The sequence below is a fragment of the Ptychodera flava genome, chromosome 11, assembly GCF_041260155.1.
Source record: "Ptychodera flava strain L36383 chromosome 11, AS_Pfla_20210202, whole genome shotgun sequence".
Classification (NCBI taxonomy): Eukaryota; Metazoa; Hemichordata; class Enteropneusta; family Ptychoderidae; genus Ptychodera; species Ptychodera flava.
Window position 1 is genome coordinate 12959864 of NC_091938.1, and position 24014 is coordinate 12983877.

At 36.5% G+C, this 24014-nt stretch overlaps 2 protein-coding genes across 6 annotated transcripts in view; one reads left to right on the forward strand and one right to left on the reverse strand.

Annotated features, from left to right (window-relative positions):
- Window positions 1-252: 252 nt before the first annotated feature.
- Window positions 253-7568, reverse strand: LOC139143524 (COP9 signalosome complex subunit 8-like). Of its 2 annotated transcripts, none has more exons than XM_070713936.1 (7): window positions 7479-7568; window positions 5882-5952; window positions 5197-5245; window positions 4206-4335; window positions 3062-3169; window positions 1575-1637; window positions 253-615 (listed from the first exon to the last, which is right to left on the reverse strand). In XM_070713936.1, exons 1-7 carry the CDS (start codon window positions 7566-7568, stop codon window positions 536-538), a joined length of 591 nt encoding a protein of 196 aa, XP_070570037.1. In that variant the 3' UTR covers window positions 253-535. The 2 variants fall into 2 exon arrangements, with proteins under 2 accessions (XP_070570037.1, XP_070570038.1); XM_070713937.1 differs by lacking the exon at window positions 7479-7568 and adding an exon at window positions 6621-6730.
- Window positions 7569-7952: 384 nt separating this feature from the next.
- LOC139143525 (MPN domain-containing protein-like) overlaps window positions 7953-24014 on the forward strand; it is a 42186-nt gene continuing 26124 nt past the window's right edge. For 2 of the 4 annotated variants that reach the window (XR_011554614.1, XM_070713938.1), the window contains exon 1: window positions 7953-8096. The gene's annotated coding sequence lies outside the window, so the exon portion shown is untranslated. The remainder of the gene's footprint in view (window positions 8097-24014) is intronic. The other 2 variants (XM_070713939.1, XR_011554615.1) reach the window with 2 other exon arrangements.

Consider the following 24014-nt stretch of genomic DNA (forward strand, 5'->3'; position numbering starts at 1 on the left):
GATGAACTATCGAGTCAAAACACTTGTTAGACATTATTTAACTGGTTTGCTCCAAAACTTGGCTCAGTTTACAGGCGGCAGAAAAGATATATCACAATATGACATATTTGTCGCTTGAACACCGGACAAAGCACATCTCTCAATGCCAGACTAAAAGAAACGTTGTGTACGACCACAGAGGGCGCTGTTCAAATCTTGCTATCTCCTTTCATGTCAAACAACAAAAGTTGCAGCAAAAATAGGTTGTGATTTCACTTGCACAAAAAGTACTTTATTCCAATTAAAAAAACGTTAACATAAGAAGAAACTTTCACAGAATAGTATTGATAATCTACAACTATTTGAAAAAAGTGTGTCTTGTATGCATGCAACGTCGGTAATAACTAGCAGACGCAATCCTCAACAACATTGTACACGTCCACATATTTTGTGTTGAATGTGTTAAACCTGAAGGATTGTCTACTTAGTATTTGCTGACATGATGACTGCTTTGCTTGATGAAAGTTAGCTATATACACAGGATATCAGATATTGACTAGTTTTCCAGATAGGCGACAAACTCTGTAAGTTGTGCTAGTTGCTGTTCACTGGGTATGGGTGGATCTTGAGGTGTTGCTGAAATAGAAAGACAAATAATATGTGGACTTAATAAATAGTGAAGAAAACGACATCTCTAACTTGTCAGTAAAGGAAAGTACTACAGAGATCAGTAACCTGTTATCTACTGAAGCAGATTACTTTATTTTAATCACTCATTCCATTTAAGATAGAACATGCTTCAGAGACACCTAACCGTTTCAGTAGTTTTTTTGGTTAACTGTTTATGTACATTGAAAAGCCTGACGAGTAAAAGAAGTTTTCTCCATCTTGTGTATTTTTTGTGAAATTCAAAACTTTTTCCTCAAAGTTTACATATCGCTAGTGGCCATTTTATTTAGTTAACCAGTTTAGGTAATTTGTCTCTCTAGAACCAGACTTCCTCAGTAAGTTACTAACCCCTGATTTATATTGTTTGTTGAAAAAAGGTGAATGATACAAAGTTTCCATGACAAAGTATGTCATGAGCAAGAGTCTCAAACATTCAGTTGTGACGCAAACACTACAGGTATTACTATATTAAGACAACTACTGGGTGGGGAGAAAAAGGGAAAATCGGTTAATTTATTTTGAACCCATTTTTCTTAATCTTTACTTACTTGCTGGTTTATATAGAGATTATACGCCTTGGTTGCATACATATGTATCAACAAATATGGCCTCTGAGTCACTACATTTCTCGTTTCTCAGAGTCAATGTAGGAATTCCTGGAAATGTGATTGTGTAAACCTTCTACCAATACACATATTGGAAAAAATTATCTTGCATCCAAGAAAACATTGTTGAGTTGGTGGCATATCATATTTAGCCTAGAGGGGACACTAGTGTCAACCCAGTTCACTCCCATTTGAAAGTGTATAGGTCCAACATTCCTATCGAAAATGATGGCGCTTGGACAAAGTTTGGCTGTGGAAAAGTCAGGCATTGACACACAATGGTTATGTCATTTGAACAAGATTTGACGTGTTCACACTCACCCGGTTTCTTCGGTACAATTAGTTTATTCTGTGTGTCTATTTGCCAGCCTTCAGCTGCTGCAGCTGTTGGAGAGAGAATGAAATATATGAAGAACACAGTTCATGTGCAAACATTTTTTCTGAAAGTTTGAATAGGTGAAATTTTTTCTGGTTTGAAACTTAGTAACAAAGCAAGAGGGCTTCATTGGATGCATTTTATCAGGGACATCATTTAGCTACATCTAATGTTGGGACTGGTAGAAAATTTCCACTTTCGTTGAATATTTAACACTGATCTAGACTACCCTATTAGATTATGTTTTATGGGTATTCAAAAAAATTTTACATTAGTCCTTGTGGCACCAGTAGCACAATCAAATGTGAAAATCTCATTAAAATCATAACTTCAACTTTTTCCAAATATGTAATCCAACCTTTTGTACAGTGGTTGAAAATAATTTTTATTTTGAATTTTGCATTACCAGACCATCCTAAATTGAAAAGTCTGACATTTACAAAGGGAAATGCAGTGTTCGTTCAAGATAATAAAAGTCATGAAAAGAGATTTAGTTTAAATCTTTTGGTAATCTCTTGACCATCTGTGTCGTGTGCAGTTATTACGTTTTTTATTTGACAACCAAATAATGTTAAATTACCGAATATTACACTGTTCAACACAATCGTAAACAACGGCACCTAACATACTTTATGGTATGAAAATGACTCACAGCACAAAAATTTGCAATACATTGTGTTTTATTTACTTTTCTACAAAAAGGAGGACATATTCATTTGACTGGTACATTATTTTATCAATTTACAGCCAAATTTTCATTTGTACTTCAATATTTTGAACACTACCGCAACTACAGTATCGCAAACAAAAACTTTCCAAATTGAAAACAGGATGGTCAAGCAAACTTGTTCATTTTCAACAGATGTTAAATTTGTTGTTCTCTGAGCGTATTTTCAGCACAGTATGTTGGTAGGCAGGAAGTCAGGATGGTGGCTGGTTTGACAAACAGACTTCTGGTATGATCTAGACTCACATACAATAAGGAAAGTTCACTGCAGTAGGGCAATAGTTGCATACAACATTGACCTTGGTCAAAATGTTTCACCTTTTTTGCAAAGATTGCAATGCTATGAGAAGTACGTTTTGTTCAATTTTTGACCTGTACAAAAGTTTGTGCATGAGTTTGTAACCCTTCCACCCCATTTCAAAATGGAGAGGTCCAATTCTTTCTCTGATTTTACAAAATTCTTGCGGTGCACAGGTTATACCTTAATGGCTTTCTACATCAGCTTATTTTCTGGAGTCTGCAGCAATACCATTTGCGTTTGTTGAGTTATTTTCCCAGTGTTCCTGGTACATAGGCATCAGTAAATATCTAAGTTTCTGATTTGCCCCATGAAGAGGCACACCAAACCAAAAGAAACAAAAGAAATCAGACCAATCTTTGTGCAGTTATGGGTTGAAAGCTGATGGAGGTCTTATGCTCACTTACCGCTAACTGCTTGCTCTGTTGGCATTCCTATAAAATGGGCAAAATCTTCAGTTCCTATTGATGAGTACGCCTTGGATACCAATTGAAATGCCCTGCTCCTTACATCTTCTACAAGAAAGAAAAAAAAATCCAAAAAGTTGCAATCATGTTCACAGTATCCAATATGCCCATGGCAGGCTACATTACAAGGAAAAATTATCTTGGGGGTATGCTTCTATTTCTGCATGATGAAAGGCACCCTAAGACAGAAAAATTGCTCAATATTGATGGTTTCAGACACTATTCTTTAGGAGCCTCATGTTCACAGGAAAACAGCCAGAACCCTGTAAGTTTTTCTGCATGACTTTGAAGCAGCTTCTGGCCAGTTTTATCCAAATACGACCATTGTTGCAAACTTAAAAGTTATGAGAAGTTTATTTCATGCACAGCCATTGAGTTTAAAATATGGCATTTATGTTTTTATTTATGATGACAGTATGGAAAGAATAGCTTGACCAAAAGATGACAAAGACATGTTCGTTAACATAACCAGAAAGAGTCTTTATCTCTCACATGTCAAGCAATTATCTCTTATCCCTCTGTTTTTCAAGCAATCTTTTTTCCCCATATTAACAACATTTTCACAAGAGAATATGCAATTTGTACATTATCATACTAATTAGCCACTCATGTTTTTTCCAAAGCTGAGTAGTACTCTATATATGGTAATAACAACATTAAAGGCCAGGGACTCAATCCCTGGGATCAAGTATGTTCCAGTCTGTATGGGGATTGTGGAGTGTCATAGCCTTTTGTTTTCTATTGAAATTGTGATCTAATTAGCAAATTTCAAAAGATATATTTGTCTGATTTTTTTACAAAACTTTTGAAAATTGATGCATACAAGAAAGCAGAAAACGATACTTTGTTATAATCAATGTTACCATGGAAACGATTGAAGTCATATGTCCAACTGAACTGAAATAGTAAACACAGATGTTAACAGACACCAGTTGTCCTAGTTTCCGTTGGCAGCAGAGAATGTTGTGCACACTTTTCTGTCTTTAGTTACAATAACACTACAATTGTGATCAGTGCCATTGCACACTTGAAACAGAGAAACTTCTTATGATAAGATGAATGATACAACAGAATCTACACTGACCATGTAATGCCTGCATTATTGGTTTGATATTTTCTGACCATTCCTGGTTAAGAGATTGATAAACTTGCGGGAAGTCTCTCTGCCACATTTTCTGTCCTACCATCCAGATGTTATTGAGTTCCGGATTACTCTACGGAGAGAAGGCAATAGTAAAGTTTTCACTCATTAGAGCACACTCCCTCTATGGAGGAGCTGTGATTAGAGTGACGAGCTATTATTGTATCTTCCACGTCATGAAAGTGAAGTGGTTCCATATATACATGACCAGAGGTCATAGTCAAATCAAACATGTTTTCTGTCCTGCAACACTACAAAAGGCAGATGTGTACTTGTTCAGTTGCTTAGAGGTTACTGCGAACGGAATTTGTCGGTGGTTTGGACCAAGAAGAGTTTTGCTATGGACTGAATTGAGCTCTGGAGGTCATGGTATACCCTTAGTGAATTCCCTATCATCAAATGATCAAACTCCAGTTGAATTAGACAACACTACAGTGAAAAAGTGTGAGTGCATACAACTAACTACAAACATGCTGTATCATGCTGTATCCATTCTTAGAAATTATCTGAAAGCAATTAAATGTATGTCCATTGATATGACTACATTCCATGTTGCAACCATTATAGATGTATAGGTTTCTGACACAGAAGTTTTTTTTCAGCGTAATAAAATCAAGAAAACATGATCACACTGAATGGCAAGGTGATGATTTGTTAGCTGCCTGAGAAATGGTGCTCATGACAGTAATATTGATGATGCCTGAGCTGAACTTGCTGTCATGTTTTATCATTAAAATGTTACATGGGCATCATTCAAGAAGTGGTACACCATCAACTGATGACATCATGTTATTGGATACTCATGACAGCAGTATCTGCTGCCACCATAGCGTCTTTGTGTTTTGTCCTCAGCACTTATGACGTCATCAATGTGTGGCAGAACCACTTCTTCAATTTTGCTGTAACTCGTATATATTTACAAATGTTGTCTTACAGATTTGATAGGTGGAGGAATCCTTTTCCAAAGGAACTTTGCATTTGCTCTGAAAATGATAAAATCAATATCATTATGCAATATTTGGGATTGTAATCAGTGTGTAATGAGAGTGTTAATCTGCAACTCTCCCAGTGGGTTACAGATCATAACTGTCATGCTGAATTTCAATAGGGGAGCCCCTTTTTTTTTTTGGTGAGACCATTATTGAATGAGATTACACTCAAACTCTCTCTTGTTGTGGTGGATTCCACAGCTCATTATCTGTCCAGCTGCTCTTGTTGAATATGAATGATTGATTTTTTTACATTAAAATTATGCTTTTCATTGTCTCATATTCAGACTTTGAATTGATAATACATTTGAAGGTGTCTTGGTCAAAATGGAGTTGTGCATACACTGGAACAAGAATGGACTTGGCCAGAAGAGATGTAATGATATAGTCATCAATCTGTGCGGTAGAAACTCAACAAAAGTGTTTTATTTAAAAAGACACTTTATATTCAAGGCAGAACCTCTACAAAACACAGAGTGGTTTTTGAAACACAGAATACAGGATTTCGTAAAACCTCTAAAATGTTTGTCATAACTACCATCCATGGTGCCTATCTTTAAATTCAGCCATGACAAAATGTTTGTGTTCTGTAAGTCAGCCAGTTGTAGCAGACGACAAAGCAATACTTACAAATCATTCTGTAGCAGGTAAAGACTTAAAAGCTGAGCATATACAACAGGTGTTGCTATTCCACCTGGGCTCTGAGGAAGAAAAAAATTTCAGACGTTTTTTAACTGCTGAAACAATATGACAAAAATCTGCTTGGCAGAGCATCTATCCATACTTCTGTGATAGATTGGTAAGCCTTTCATGCAGAGCTACATGAAGGTAGATAGGTGATGAAACTTCAATGGCAGTGGTTGGTTATTTCATGGACAGTAGGTCTGCCTGCACCTGTCTATGGTTATTTTCCGCATTACTGGTTGGTGATAGTTAAGTTTGGGGCCAAGTGGCATTGTTTTGGGGTGACATGAATCCTGGGGAAAAGAGGATTTGGTTTGAGGTTGTTTGGTGCGAAATGGTATAGTGCGAAGTGGCTTTGGTGGGAAGTGTGTGAAGGAACCTGACGCATCATTGCACTACAACTGGTCACCGTCCAGTCCCTCCCGTGGAACTGTGCACTGGTCTTGTAGAGCTATGTATCAGCAAATGCAACATCATAATAAGATGTTTTACAACTTACAAGTTACAGCCAATAATGCAGACTCTTTTCTGATACAAATGGTGAAAAAATTCATTATACGCAAAAGCGGATAGGAGTTCAGAGTTCTTCCCCTGGCATCAGAACGGGATCAGTAAATGTTCGAATTATGACTGAGCTACTCAACTGCCCGCCCTTCAAGGATTTTTTACAGCGCAAGTTACATACAGGCGCAGATGTCATTCGCATACTGTCACGGGGTCCGGACACTTCGCACCAAACCAGTTCGCCCCACACAACTTCGTCCCAAAAACATTTCGCACCAAAACCACCTCGTCCCAAGTACTACCTCGTCCAACGCCACTTCGCCCCAAGTACCACCTCGTACTAAAACCACTTCACTTAAAGTATAGTTCCGTCAACTCGTCCTAAATCATCGATGCCACGATGTATCATAACGTTGTTTTTACCTGCAACTTGGCTACCACGTACCATTTATTCTTCCATGAAATATAAGAAAAGGTATATAAGAAAAAAAAACACGCAAACTACTAAATGGTACATTTCAGGTGCCGTGCGCGGTATCGCACGATGCGATGTCATTTTCTCGAAATGTGTACAATTTCAAGATTTCAGTCCTGGGATGATTGAAAGGTGATTAAAACTTCACTGGCAGTGATTGGTTATCTTCAGCTTTTAACGGTTAGCGATAAATTGGGGGGTGAAGAGGCATTGTTTTTGGGGCGAAATGGTTTTGGGCGACGTGATTTTTGGGGCGAAGAGGTTTTGGTACGAGGTTGTTTAGGTGCGAAGTGGTTTTGGTGCGAAATGGTATGGGACGAGATGGTATGGTGCGAAGTGGTTTTGGTGCGAAGTGTCTGGGAACCACTGTCACTGCACATAGGGCTTCCAAACGCTATGCATTTGAAGTCTCGCCGTTTGCCCAAACCCCCGACAAACATTGATGTATTTTTCAATTCGCAGTCGTGCTAAGACCTCGACGTGGCTTTCCAAGTTTCAGAGAAATGATAAGTGTGCTAATAGATTAGCTAAATCGTTAATTTGTCGTTCGAATGGCGCCTTTACCTCCAATTCTTGCCTTTCACATTGCTCCATCATCTGCATGTAATCTACGGCCGCCATGTTTCGGGGAAGACCGGAAGAGGAATTAACCATTATATGTATAGGGAAGAGTTGCTACTATTAAAATATGTAAAGTTGACAGTGCAGTGCTCAGATGTGGAAGAAAAGTATAAAGGATTTTCTATTTTGTTTGAAAATTTTTCAACTTAAAAGAGTATTAACATGTTCATTAAAACCATAAAAATTAATTTGAGGGTCTAAAGCTGCATTTAGTTAATGGTCGGTCTGGTGATTTTTGCTGCTCATTTTGCTCCATTTTATGTTGCCGTAGAAGCATATATCCTAAGCCATTTTCCTTTGAAATGTCTTTATCATGCATTCATTACTTAAGTTATATTAATGGGGGAAATTAATTTTATCCGATCTGTTTTGTTGGGAATGTGCGGCATATCCTATCGGAAGAATGGTCTAGGCCAGTCCCAGGTTTCCGTGAGGCTCGTGCTATCAAAACAAAGACGCAGCATATTACACGCAGCGTGCGATACTGGTGCGCCTGGAAAACTTTTTGCTGTTCAGGAGTGCCCTGGTCGCCACATAAGTTCTTCAGACAATATCTCATGTGTAAGTACCCCGCTGACTTTATTTAGTCGACGTAATGTTTTCAATTTCTGCATAGGACGAATATAATTCAACACAACACCGATCATTTCTACCCTTCACGCGTAGCGATTTTCACTTCACCGTTCATGATGTACGTACATAATACAACGCGATTACGAGTCTCGTCAGGAGTCGTGTCCACCGAACAAAATGTTGAATCATTGTGTGTGGTTTCGGAACATCTTATCTTTTGTTGGTGTAAATGTTTCAAAATTCGGTTTCAGTGTGTTACCGTGGAAAGCTGTGCATTTTCTGTGAACAGTTCGCACTAGTTACCCTGTCTTGGAGACAAAGGTGTGCGGTATAACGGACAGCATTCGTGTAAAGCCCCTTTCGACGCATGTTTTGTTGCACTGTAGTCCGTCGGGCACATTGACCCCGACAGAGTTTCTGAAAAGGTCACTTGTTTGTTTCTTGTAAAAAAATAAACTGCCTTAAAAGTGATCATTACCTAAGGCTAAGTTGCACTAGTACCGTGTTTTAGTGCTTCGTCCCCGTCCGTCAGATGGGCAGAGCTTATGGGGTTTTCCGTTCACGGGACCGTCCTGTGTGGAAGTAGGTTTTCATTGAAACTCATGCAAATAATCTCGCAGCAGTACGAGCCCTGTGAATGGAGTCGCGCATGTTATGTGTACCATTTTTATCACGGCACTGTGAACGGGGGCTAGAAAGATTTTATTTTCCTGTTAATTATTTCTGCTGGGTCGCCATCTTGCTTTCATAAAAAATCGTTGCCGCACTCCGTCACCGCGGCAATACCAATGGTAGGATCTCTCCATCTGCCACTTTGTGTCCCTGGAAATAATTTAGCTGTCACAGCACAAATGAAGAAGGCCTCGGGCACTCTGAATAAACACTCTGCTTTCCATGAAAATGGTATTTCATCGATGTGGCCGTGTCATGGGTAAATGCGAGCAAATGACAGAGTAAACCGATAATAAAATGTCATAATTTGATCGGGAAACAGTTCAATTTTCAAAATCAATATGATGGCTTTTCACTTCAGGGTTTTTGAGTTATTAGTATTACTTGTAAATACATCTCTGTATCGAAAACCTTGGCTAATTCACTTCTTTGTGATATTATGAAGTTGGACCTAATGTCTTACAGTGTACAGGATTTTGGAAAATCCCAATTTTATCTGAGTATCGAAATTAAAAGTGTGTTTTCTTTTGTCAGTGCTCATACCGTAATGCAAATTCCATACATGTAATTTAGCACTTGCTTTGTAAGGGTTTTTAAAGGATCGATTAGAATATAAATGCAGTGTTCAACTTAAAGTCAGGACAGGGTGTTTAATTTTTATTTCATCGCCTTATGGTTTATCGTATTTTCAACGTTCAGCATGTTCCAGCCAGAGTAATCACAGTAATGTATTTCTGTGATAATATGGCCAATCATTCAAGTTCTTTTTATAAGAAGAATTTTTCAAAGCCTACGTTGAATGTGATGTTGTAACCACTCTACCAGATTTTCTACTACGCTATCATGTCGGCTGCCCCCAGATTAGTTGCAGTACTGCAAGCTAAGGTTGTGTGAGGGGCTGTGGATTAGTTCTAGATTTGCATCCAATCTGCAACTCAAGGCAAAAGTTCAAGCTACATTACTGCAATTATCCCCAATTAGGGCAATTTAGGGGATTTGTTTGACACCTCATGCAACTCACAACAAATCACCAGTCTGCTTGTTAGATTTTTTCATTAGATATCTAATACTGATCAGCTACAAACCAAGAAATCTGAGCAAAGGTTAAGGATAACCGTGCATCTTAAGATTTTTGAATAGAAAACCACATGAGACGGATGTGAGCCAGCTTACAGTGAATGATCTTTTTCCATATCTCCCAATCTTGCTACTTTCATTTACTGTCAGTGCATTCTATTGGCCGTTACCATGGTATGTAAAGAAACTTTTTGATGGCTGTTACTGTGGTATAGATCTAGAAAAAACATTGGATTGGCTGTTACCATGGCATCTAGACAGACTTTATTTTGAGTGACATCACCACCTCAGTGACATTATTTGGCACAATGAAGATGTGAATTTAGGGAGTGGCGTTCCTCTTATTTTGTATATGACGTATGGATGTGCAAATATACATACTGTACATCTGGCTGGGTTTGAAACACAATTTTGGCAGTTTGGTCTAAAAGTGGGATGTAACCACAAATTCCTCCCAGTCATGGCCGTGGTATTATGAGGTCTACTTGCCTATATTCACTCAGGTTTTGTCACTGATGATGTTTATCAGACAAAAATAACTTATTATACGACTTTCTAGAAATGTGATGTGAATATACGGCCTATCTTTCATCTTCCAGTTCAGTTCTCAAGTTTTGGGTGACTCAGCCACAGGACACCATTAATTGTCCCCATTATGCAACGCAAAACAACCTTCATACCAAAATGGGACCTACTTTAAGCTTAAAAATGGTCAATAATGGTTTGGGGCCGTAAGGCAGCACACACTCCTTGCACACCACATAACAGGCACTGTGCCTCCCATCCCTGAGGCATCGCTATTGTAACAATGTATATAAGTACATGTATCACCAGTTGCCTTTGTGTTGTACCCGGTATTGTAGCGCAATGGTGTCCATTACATTCTCCAGGTACCTAGGCAATATTGTACATGTTATGTATAAGGCAGATATCGGTAAAACTTTCTCTATCATTGGTAAGACTTTCATCAATTATCATTTAATAAAGGAACAATGCCAGAGTATAAAACTGTTTTTATTTTGTCAAAGGGCACGTCAAAGAATCCCATGAGCCAGCATTGTGATCAGCTTTTTACCAAACAACTCGACAGTGCATATCAAAGGTTTTGTAAAATTTTTTTTTCCAAACGCAAATAAAATACTTAATATCTGATCATGATAGTCTGACTTTAATCATTTTCGAAGGTTACATGTTAATTGAGAAGAAATTTGACCAGAAACGCCTGTAGATTGTTAAAGCAAAAGCAATCCCTGTCTGCTTCAAAATAAAGAAGCTGCAGATTAGTTTTGTGTTGTGTTATGATTCATATCATTATTTTCCCTCTCAAAAATTCAATTTTTGATCAAAAAGTTATTTAATTTGTCCCACTGATATTACATTCCTATTTTACATGCCATTGTACAATTTTATATATATTATATATATATATAATATATATATATATATATATATATATATATATATATATATATATATATATATATATATATATATATATATATATATATTAATTACTGTATTTCATAGGGATGATGGTAAAGCATTTTTGAAAATCATTTTATTAATATTGCATGTCATCAGCAAATAACATTGATCATTTCATTTGAAATGACCTCAATTATTTAAGTAATTTGTCATGGTTAATTAATTAATCTATTGTGTGCCAGTGTGTACCTTACATAATTCACTTTATAATGATCTATTTCCACATGGACATGACCCATCTTTTTTGTAATTATGTTGATGTTTGCTGAAGTGAAAGCGTTATTGCTCTGCATGTAATTATCCATCCATTTTCACTCTTGAATGAAGTGACTTTATCCATTTGTAGTGCGTGTTGCTCTCTAAACATTTGATCTTTCCTGACAGTGTCAAAACGATGTTCTTAATGTTAATATCAGGAACGTTGACGAGAGAATACTGTTTGAATATTTTCAGGCTTTCAAAGTTGTAATTAGAATAACTGGCTCAAGAAGGGTCCGCAATTACTTTCACTAACCTAATATCACCATTTCTTAAACCAAAGTCATTGTTGTCAGCAGTGAGTGTGGATCCTATAAAGGGAAGAGGGTGAACAAATTAAAAGCAAGTTTTTTCCATGATATGTAACTAGGGAATCAAGACTTTTCATAGTGTTTAAATGTTCCTACATGTAACTTTTCGAAATGTCGATGGGAAAATCCGCAGCAGGCAAAAAGAGGAGTGATGCTGTACCAAATTCAAAACATGCAATTGAATCATTTTCAGCTCAGCAAGGGAACTGAGACACGATGTTTAATATGAAAAACATAGTGAGTATTTTCTGTACTGAGTGTATTGTTAAATGAGAGCATGCATGAGTATGAAGGTAAGTTTTAATGTATAGCTGCCTCTTAATCTTATCTGTCATCTGATTGGATGTCCCCACCACAGTTTGGAACATTCCTATCGTTTTCAGTAGGGCTTAACCTGTTCACCCCCAATTCCCTGTAAACAGGCCCTCACTCACCATTGATAACAATAGATTTGGGTTTAACCATATTTATGAATGGGTTAATGGGGACCTACATTATATACACTTGGAAATGAGGTGAAATACATAACCGTCATTTTCACTGACTCAACTCAATGTACAAGGTACATGTTAGTGTACTTTACATATACTTTTCTGTACTAGAGAACTAATCAATTTTGCTTACACTAATAAGTTAACTTTTAGAATATTTTGGAAGTCCTGTCTTTTCAAAGTTGTATTGCTAGAAGCATGTCCACTCAGCAAAGCCAAAGTCATGTGCACGAGTGTACAATTTATGTACATCTGAGAACACCTGTGAAAGAATTGATCATTCTGTAACATTAATTTGTATTCCTATGCTCACTGATTTGGAAATAACATTTTCAAAAGTGTAAAATGGGGCATTTAAATTGTACATGTAACAGCATCTACTTCACTTAACTTTGTTGTAAAGTGATAAATTTCTAGAAAACGGAGTGCACCTGCCTTCCTATGATGTATGTTAGCTGTTGAGTGCCAAGTGACAAATCTTTCATCGAATTAGAGGGATGACTGTGCATGACTTCTATGTAGGGCACTGTGGAGTTTGAAATACATGTAATGTGGGTATGTGTATCAGAAATCTTAACATACATTATTGTTCCTGATATATCGTAATCAGAGATTGCTGTTTACCATCATGTAGTCAGTCTATAAAAATACTTATATAGTCACTTTATTGTATTTGTTATAGTATTAAAGTTATACTGTAAAGAAGAGCATTATATGGAATTATCCGGCTTATTTCAAAAATCATGCAACATTTCTATCATTGATATACATAAATTTGTCCAAAATTCTGAAAGTTTTTTAGATTTACCAGAATAATGAAATGGGTCTTTTACTCCGTGTATTGGTAAAAGCTGTAACAATCATATCCAAGGCTGTGAACATGATCTGCTTGACTCAGCACAGTTGAAAAACAGAGAAAAATTGTCCAAACTGCTTTTGGGAAAAGCTGATCTTATACATGCATTTCTGTATTTATTATTAAAACCTACAAAATTACCATTTATCTCTAATGACAGCCCATTTCGGCCAAAACATGGTTAAAAGTCTGAAAATCTATCAGTGCAAATTTTCTTATGCTGTCAATAACAGTGTAAAATTATATTGACAATATTCAATTCATGAGGGTGCGGTGTTTGTTGAGTTTTGCCCACAAGGACAGCGTGTTTATTGGTTTAATCATCGGACTGTGTAGTGTAATGCCATGTCCACACATAAAGATACCGCCATAAAAGTAACAGCAAAGCTAATGTAACAAATGAAATTGGGTAAGTGCCGAACGCTGAGAGACGCGAGAAATTCAAACTATGTCTAAATGAAGACTTTTAATACCCACAGACATACTTGATGCACAAAGAGTTGGTGGAATTAATACCTAGTATATAGCCTGGCCAAAGTCCCTCAACTGTAATTTACATACTTTGTGGAATGAATTCCCAATGTGGATGGAACTCAACGTAATCCTCTGGCTCTGTATAGCTCCGCAGGGCGGAACAACTTTAGACATACGGCTTAAGAGGAGTCTTGAGAATATCGACAAAGATCTTGAGGAGGAGGGATTGTAGCAGTGGTATCGTTTCCAAGGGGTTTGTTTATTGCCATTGAAAATCAACAAAACAGAAACTGCTCAATTGAAAAATTGTTTTGTAATTCTCTTGTCACCATGAAAAAAAAAGAAAAGTTTTCTAGAAGAGTTGTATTTCTCATACAATGTTCAACCATCAAGACTAAATTTCTTTAATCCCTGCAAGCTCTTTCTCAAGGTTGTATTTGCATTCATAAAAAAACTTCAAAGATTGTTGAAAACGCACAATGAAACCACTGAACGTCTAGTCTACCAGCTGGCGTTCCAGCTACTGGTGTCAGGCTGTTGCAGGTACATTGTAATTCTCACAACCTGAATTGCGTAGCTAGGTTCTAGATCACTGAAACAAAACAAAGTTACAGTACTCAATATTTGCTCATTATATTTCAGTGACTGTTTTAAAGATTGCCAGGCAGTTATAAAACTAAAAAAATACTTTTTTCAAGATCATAGTGAAATATTCTCGTAGTATCTTTAACACAATTGAAACTGCGAGTGTTTATCTTTGAATCTAACAGCTCTGGTAGTTTCATAATAGAATGCAGTGTAGTGCCAGATATTTAAGCAATTTTATATATCTCTACAGACACAAGGACAGTTTTTTGGCTTGAGGGGCTAATATGCCAGAACTGTTTATTTTGGAAGACATCAATCTTCATGTGCCAGGAACTCTTGTCCTCATTATAGCCATTTCTCAGCTTTGTATGTTATTTATAACTTCCACATTGCTATCAAATGCCTCAGTGCAACTGTAGATAATTTTTTTCTGATTTTTCTGTTTATCCACCAGTTTCAGTTCCAGGATTCAGGCCACAGGCAAAAGCCCTGTTCATTACATTCATGAGTTTACTTCATGTACTCAAGGGGGATGGTGACTGTTTACCCAGCAATCAGCTAATTGTCTGTGATTAGCCCTTTAGGAAAACATCTCCAGCTGTCAACATAAACACACATGGCATTGATATGTTTAATTCATTTACTGGCTGACCTCGCATGTCACTTATCCATCCGCCCGGGATCAAATGTCCGTAATTGAGTGAAATGACACCTGATATTTTGACAAATGTTGCCAGGCCAGTTTGCTACAAAGATGGCTGAGTGATTCTTCCAGTGTTTTAATTGAACTTTTCATCAAAACATGAGAATCAATGTGTAATTTCAAATTTTTAACCAATAGAAAGTGACTGTGAAAAGGTCACGTCACGAGGGAAAACGTATCGATTTCCAGTTCTGCTCTTTGGCCTGATAAGCAGATGGCGATACAGTGTTAGCGTGGAGATGGTTTGAAATGATCTCATTTGAAAAGGAGTACTTCTCCTTGAGGCGGAGATATTGAATTACAGTGTTTAGTGAAGAGCAGTACCAATTGTCACTGTTTTTGTTCAGAGCCAAGATCAACTTAGAAACACTTCACACCATCCAAGTATCGATGGCTGATAAATTTCGAGTCATGTCATCGAGAAATCTGCAGCTGTGATTGGGTCAAATAAACGTTTTCAATTTTATGTCAATTTTCAGTGGCATTTCTGGCCTATTGCAGTGATTAGACCCCTTTATGTGAACTTTCAGCAAATAACATTTTTTTTCACACTTTCAATTGATGACTATTGAAAAAGTCAGGTTTCCAGCTAAAAGCCCAATGAAAAGCAAGATTTACCACACATGTATTCTAAGGTACAATAAATCAACCCCTTGCTCTCCCAAGGTGTAACTTTACAATGACCAGACTATAGGCAAATATTAGTTGAATGGTATGTTGTATTTTTGGTACAGATGCAAATCTGAACTATAGTCTACAATTTCCCATTGGATTTTGTATGTCATCTGTCTAACACCCACTAAACAAGTACGTGAATGTAGACATTTTATCTTGTAACAATCAATATTACACTTTTGGTAACTGTAGTGTGTTAAGTGTTACGAAGTAAGTGTGTTGAGATCAATAGAGACATTCAACAAACTTCAGCTTGGTAAAAAGGATTAGTTAAGTTACTTATTTGTTTTATCTATTGGTTTAATTCTTTTTGTTGTGTGTTTGGTGTTTTTGGAATCCCTTTCATTGGCACTTGCCATCCGAATTTCTACAGTTTGATTTGGATCCATTCAATGTTACGTTTGAAGTTGAGGCACCAAAAGTAACTTTCTTTCTCGGTGTGGACTGTACGTAACATATATGTGTGCATTTAGTGCTCACTTCATGATATGAATATCATAAACCAACGAAAAAATACAGTACTTGACTCACAGTTATAGATAAAACCTGGCATTCGATTGGACCATGATGTAAACAAAACAACTTGCAGAATCATACATAGGATTTGTATATTTCTGTGGGCCTGTTTGTCCAATTGTAGTCGTTTTGACTGCTATCTCCAGCATACATTTTCCACAGTTTCCACACAACACAGCAGTTATCAGAGCACATTGTTTTAATTCAGAGTACTATTAATTTAAACCCACGGAAAGCGTACAGCTGCTTACTGTAATAATATACCACAAGCAATATTTCTTTCGTCATAATTTCCACAAGCCGTACGATGCAGTAATCGCGACATGCCCTTTGAAGTCGTACCAGCCAGAGAGTCACCCCTGTTCAATTCTTGTGACTGCTTCCTGATTGAAAATCACCTCGCATTGTCACATGGAGACAGATAAACCCATCATTCTGCGTTTTTTATATTAAAGCTGAGAGTAATTGAGATGAGAAACGCCATTTAATATTCCACTAATGGGATCACTTTGTATGCGCACAGCTGTCATCTCAGTTTTAATGTTTTCACGCTGCGCAGATAAAAACTTTCACTGTGCTGCCATATTTTATCCCAATAATATTTCTTTTTCCTCTGTGCAATATTGTATGACATCATATTAGTTTATCAATGATGTACAGCATGGTTTGATCCCTAAGCGACACCAAATCAACCAGTGGATCTGCGCATTGTCCTGACAACGTGACAAATAATCCTGCTCATTGTGGAAACAACAATCTCTCTAACTGCCGGTGGACAATCAGTCAATACGAGTTTCATTTCTATTTATCAAACAGCCGCAGCCCTTGGGAGGTCATTGCCGTATTTTAACTAAAGCCCTTTAGTTTCCTTTGTACAGGTTGGAACGAATTCATAACTATTGGAACAAATATATAATTTAATTCCCCCTGGTGAATTCTCTTTCAGTCGTTCACAACCTTCACTCATTTTTTTCATTTTAGTCATTCTGCCCTGCATCTATACAGGCTTGTATGAGCGTATTCAAGAAACTTCTCCCAAGATCACATCAGGCAGAAGCAAGCTACATTGTTTTGAATGAAAATTGTATTTATAGTGTATTTCAATTGTTACCAAACCATCACGACTGGAAGTTGCTCATCAAGTGAATGTCATTATGATAATCACATGCAATGTGCAGGTACACACACGACCCATCTTGTCAGATCCTATTTTAGTTCATCTATACCTTGTACACCAAAAGACCAGAAGAATTACCATCATCCGTATTGTGAATTATCTGAAGTAATATTTTCTTTGTTTGATCATTACACAAAGGCACAATACCAAGTTTCAATGAATGACGGTATCAAGTATCCCAGACGGATAGTCATACTATATTTACATGTTCAGCAGGGTGATATTTTTCCTGTTTTATATCTGGACTGTTCCCATCTGGTTCTGATTGTTTCTCCACACATGGATGAGACTGCGATATTATTGTAGTACATGTACATACTCTCTCTTGCAGTAAAGAGATGAAAGCTTGTGTACATGTACATAACATTTCATGGTCAATTTTTCCTGTGCAAGAGGATTAATTTTGGTCCTCTTTCTATAAAATTCTTTGTTGAAAATGTAGTACATACATAACTTGTACATACTACATGTCTGTACTCCTGTCAATGTTTACATGTATTAATTTAACGTCATATTTTAGGCATGTTAGGCATTATCACTTGTGTTCAGAAGTACAATGGGTAGGGGGGGGTGGGGGTGAGAGGGGGCTACTGTGACCAGACATGCTGTTACTGGCACAGTAATTGCAGGCAGAGTATCTTTAGAACAAGCAAAATATTCCTACTGAAAATGATGGTGCGGAAAACAGTGAAATTCCTCTGGGACACCATTATACATTGTTCATGTTGGGAAAAAAGCCTGATTTATAATCGAATTTAGTCAAAGTGGAATTACAAGTCGTGATGACACTAATTGTGTATGATCAATAGAGAGACATGATCAAACAAGAATTAAGCCGGCCTTTTAAATGAGTGCTCATCTATACATGTATCTGTACTGTGTCATGTCAGAATTAACCGTAATCATGTCAGAGACTATCATTTCCCCATCTGCCGAGTCAGTAAAAAAGCAGTATTGAGCCAATTCTATACATATTTTCACCTACTTCCAGGCTTGGTGTGCTACAGCAGGTTTAGTCAGTAAATTTATCAAATGTATCTAAGGTTTTCAGGGTCCTTCAAATGTATAAGTTTTTCAAATCCACCTGTTATGCCTCGCTGGTTGTAACCAACCGGACTTGAGGGTGGCAGATGAACTTGGCATGCTAACGGTCACAGGTCAAAGCATGTGCGAGTAAATTTAGTGAGCATTTTTTTTAAAAATTAATGCCAGGAGACAAAAGAACATTTTGGCTAGATGCATATAGTGTTCATTGTACATCATCACCTAGTGTTTATTTTGGAAGACTTTCTTACAAAGTCTGTGAAATTCAGTGACTGAGTTCAAATTTATTTGTTAGACCTGTAGTCATCAGCTTACAGTCACGATACGTATTGGTTGCTTTTGAGCTTTGAAGCATTACTCGGAAAATTGGATAATTTTAAGAAGTTCACAAGAATCATTTCTTTAATACCTGTGCATGTTGTATACACAGTATCCTTTACCCATGTTGTTCGATACAAAGGGTGCACACACACACACACACACACACACACACACATACACATACTCTGTACAAGAAATTGATCTGTAACATAAATTTTGCAGTATTCATGTTTTAATGCACTCCTTGAAAATTCAAGTTCAAAGAAAACTTTGTCCACCTCCATTATCAAGAAAATGAGGCGGGATTTTACAATGCAAAAATTGTTATCAGAGATGTGCATATATCAGTAACTCAGATTTACTGATATTTGAAATTATAATGATGGATATTCTCAGCATGATCTCATAAGAAATGAATTAATTTTTAATTTGCAACAAAATGAGACTAACAATGAAACTTTCTTTGATGCCCTAAAGATAGTCATCATTTTTCCAACGCATATTCTACCGCTAAAGCAAAAAAATGATAAATTTGTTCTTGTGCAAACAATTTCACTCCACAGTCCACCAGAATGCTCATGAAGCAGATGTGACATGAAATTCACTTAAAGATTACATTACAAAATGAAATTTACTGTGCTGTACTGTATCTTATTTATCGCTTTGTTTTAATTTGAATTCCAGTGGGGTTACCTGCATGGAGCAATTACGGAGTCATTCTGAGTCGAAGCTATACTTTGCTATTGTGTGCGATCCATGTCAATGATAGACATTGGGTTATTTTGGTTCATTAAAAAAATGGAGTGATTGTCGTGTTTTCACGTCTGGTTTCACTGAGTATAATGTCATCGGATAGTTTAAATCTTGATGTAGAAGTTCTTGCTCTTCATTGAAAGTCTGTCTCTGTTTTCTGTGACTAATACCATCATGGGTTGAACAGTTCAACATGCAAAACGGTGTTCAATCAAATAGCTTACATGTATATACATGTATTTTAATTGTGCAAACAAAATGTCTGTACATACATGTATACTGAGCACAGTAACTGTTATGGATTTTGTTTACCACCAAATAATACCTTTTCAGATCATGAATTTATAAACCATGTTTAACTTAATCATGCTTGAGAAAAGTGAAGTGTCAAATTATATCTCTATACATGTACATGTACCAATACGATATACAGTACCGTACTGTAAGCTGAGGTTTGCTGTTTGTAAATTTTTAAAAAGCTACTAATTTAGCCATCCCAATACAAGAATTTTTATGTTGTTGTTTTGTCCATTCTGCTGGTAAGCAAGGTTCAACACACATAATTGTATCCCATTTATTTCAGCATTCAAAAAGGTCTCTACTTCCTGAACTATTCAAAATCGTTTGAAAAAGTGCAAATGTGTCACTTTCAAGAGGAAACAGTACTTAGGGTGGCCATATTAATTAATACATGTAGTATCCATGATAATAAATCTCTCCATGACATAAACTTGAGATGAAAGAACAGAAGTTTTGTTCCTAAAAGTTTTGAGTGGTTTAAATGATACGCTACGAGCGCACTGCACACGGTTTCATTCCCATTTCATCAATCCCCATAAAAAATTGACATGATTTTGAACACTAATTACGGTAATGAATGTTCCTGGTAAAAAATAGAAATGTAGAGTTCCACTCAAGGGAATTTCAAACCACTGCTTTCTCCTCGTAATTTCCAAAGCATGGCATTCAAAGGTCTGCCTTCGACAACAGGGATCATTAATTAATAAACTAAGGGATCCATTTTTTTTCAAACGACTCCCATCGGCTACTCCCTAGGCAAATGCTGATTAATAGTACATAGGGTATCGGCGTCCTGGAAAACAAACACTGCATTAGAGCAATGTAACATTGATAAGCTTTGCATCAATAATGCATTGACTTGGAAATGCAAAAGTACTACTGGGAAATTGAAGGAAACTATTATGTATTAATGTAAGATTTAATACACAAAACTGGTATGATTAAACATGTAATTGCGTACAGGCATCCAGGATAGCCGTTTCTGCTATAACAGTCATGTTTGGTAGTACAACAGGGTGTGGTAATAACCATAATTAATAAAAAGAAAGAAATTAATATTGTAGCAAGCTTCTGAATGTACGGTATGTGTTCAAATGCACTTATAAATTCCCATAGAGTGATTATGTGCAATTTAACATTATTGCTAATAGATTGCAATTTTTATGGAAATTAATAAGGAAATAACTTATATTCTTCTGTGTGCATAATTTAACGTTTATGAAATTATCTTTCTGTCAAGTAATGTTAATGAGCTCAACAATATAGAGCGATACAGCTTCAACTCAAATTTTGATCATGATTGTTGGACTGATACCGAACAGCTAGCAGCTATTGCAGATTGCCAACAATAAACAGCCAGCTGTGCCGAAGATGAAAGACTTGTCAAATCCATAGTGCGTGGATGTCGTATCCATAGTACGCAGTGCAGGGATTTTGTCCTAAGTCTGTTTATACTTGATTTTAATGATGTGTGAATAGATTTACACATAGATTTTCACTTGCAGGACATGGAAATCAATACATATATGGAACTTTCAAAAACCCATGACCAAGATGCGATGCTGTGTATATTTTGTGCCTATTCGGGAATTGTCGTTCAGTAAAGCCTGCTAAAACTGACAGATAATTGCCCCTTGTCACTTCTCCACAATTTCACACCATTACATTCTGGTGTTGTCACCATGTGATACAACAACACCCATGTTATCTATTTTAGACAGAGTTCCCACCTCTTTGACAATACTATTTTATAGCAAATTAAACATCAACATTGATTGTACCGTAACTGTGTGTATATTTTGTGCATTTTGAGTTCGTGAAAAGTAAAAAGAAATAAATAATGGTAATATATTCATGTGTGTATGTTGTGAAAAAACAATACACTGTACTGACATCCATCATCACTATTGTTGCTGAGATAAGGCGAATTTATGTCATTTTATTTTGATGAGCAGATTATAAAATAATACATAAATCATCAATATTTTAATTATAGTATGGTGCTCCACACATTGATAATATTTATCAGAAATAAATGATTTAGAAAATGATATTATATAGAATGGTATTTGAGATAGTGGATTTTTTTAAAGAAGCCTTGTAAATGGCTGGCATTATAGTTTTCAAAATGAAGGCATTACAAAAAATGTACTGGTAGGGAAAGAAAAAAAATTGTTGTTTGTCAAGTTTTTTCCAAAAACTACAAGGCAGCAAGTCAAATTTTTACATTTATTTTTATTAAACAGCGAAATCTGCCACTAGTTACATTGCTACTGATAACATGGAGTCTAGATTTTACAAACTGTCTACCCATACATGTAATAGAGGCATATTCCGGTATACATGTACAGTCCAGGCAGTGTTGACAGAACAAATACTGAACATTTCATGTACTCTCAGATAAAAGCCAAAAAACTGTAAAAATATTGACAACAAAAATGCCCCAAAAGTAAACACAATTAAAAAATTGTGGTAGACTATCAATTTAAAAAAAAATCTGAATTTGCTAGAATTGGCGATTCTGAGGAACAGATTATTTATTATTCCTGGCCTAGAGACATATAATCTGGTATAATACCAGCATTTCTGAGAACATCACAAGTGTTTGCAATGAATGAAATTGTACAGCTAAACATATACACCTACATGTATGAATTGTGTTTGTATTGGAGTGAAATTACTGGTACTCCTGTACGGTATGTTGCCATGAAATTGAGCTACCTTTCATTGGCTTGATACATCATGCCACATCAGTCAATTAATTGGTAACAGGTGTTCTCAAAACTCCTTCCTGAATAATTTTACCCAGAAGTTTAACTCAGGAGTGACCCGGTACATTGTGAACTTGTAAGGAAATTCTTGTCGCTGCTTACTGTAATTTTTCATTGCAAAAAAAAATTTACAGTTTGTGAAATCAGCTCAACATTGAGGACTGTACAACATATACTGATGTGTACTTTTAACTAGGTCTTAAAAACTATCTACTGTTGATTGACCAATCAGAGTGCTCAATTCAGGGTGTTTTATTTACTCATAAAGCCTTGGTCACCAAATTCCAGAAACGAATGACAGCGCCGTAGTAAAGTACTGTCCAATCAAAAGTGAACATGTCGTATTCTGTAGACATCTGGTACGTTTTAATATTCAAATTTGGTAACACAGCGGAAACCAGCTGCAACACAAAATCTGCTGTGCCCTAGGGCATTTATATAATGTGCCTTAGGGCATTTATAGGATGTTCCATTACATTGGAAGGCTATTTCACAAATAAAAGTTTTAATTCATATCCTAAACATGTTACATTGACAAAGGGGACGGTTGACGTAAACACATTGAAAACGAAAATATATCAGTTAGGGGCGATAGTTTTTAAGTCGGATAAAACCCTCGTACTCGGGCTCTTCTGGTGTATAAAGTCCAACCCTACAATAAAATGTCTCGGCCTGTGGCCTCGACATTTTATCGTTGGGTTGGACTTTATATACCAGAAGAGCCCTCGTACTCGGGCTTTATCCATTACATATTGACAACTATCATTGCCACACTCAATTATTTGAATGTCAAAACTCAGAGATTTGTCATGCTCTTTGTGTGTTCAAAAGAAAAAAAGCAGAAGTATAATGTGGAACAGGTTTCAATCATGTAAATGTAAGGTTATTTTGACTTTTTTGCTGTAAAAGCTTTCCACAGGCTGTGACTGACAGAAATGATAATATATTGTGCTCCCAATCAGGTCATTTTGCTCGTTTTATTTCAGATGTTTGATGCTTATATTTTCATTTCCTTTCTGTAATATTTCAAATGAAAATTATGTCAAAAAATGTGGCATACACTCATCGCGTATTCATCGCAGGGATGTTTAATAAGCATATAATCACCAATACAAATGTAGCAGTTCAACTTAAGGTAGAGTGCAGCTTGAGAACCTAAATTCAGATTCTCTAATTTTTACAATTCTACTTTCTGATCTTCTGTTGTACCGTTTGTATTAGTTAAAGGTATACTGTCACCTGTTCCAATTTTGCCACAGTTACCATGGAAAGAGAAAATCTAACCAATCACAGATTTTAAGCGGGTGGCCGCTTTTTAAAAACACCGCCCTCACATGGGCATTTTGAATACCAAGGAACGCCCCTTTGACCATATATGGGCATATTTAGATTACAGGTGACTGTATACCTTTAATTTTAAAGCTCATGGAGTGT

Excerpts from the sequence above, each read along its gene's own strand:
- LOC139143524 (XM_070713936.1), bottom strand. The coding sequence starts at position 7,568 with ATGGTTAATTCCTCTTCCGGTCTTCCCCGAAACATGGCGGCCGTAGAT. Across the intron at positions 5,953-7,478 it reads GTGAAAGGCAAGAATTGGAG|AGCCCAGGTGGAATAGCAAC; the intron begins GTAAAGGCGCCA and ends TTTCTTCCTCAG. Across the intron at positions 5,246-5,881 it reads TACCTGCTACAGAATGATTT|AGCAAATGCAAAGTTCCTTT; the intron begins GTAAGTATTGCT and ends TATCATTTTCAG.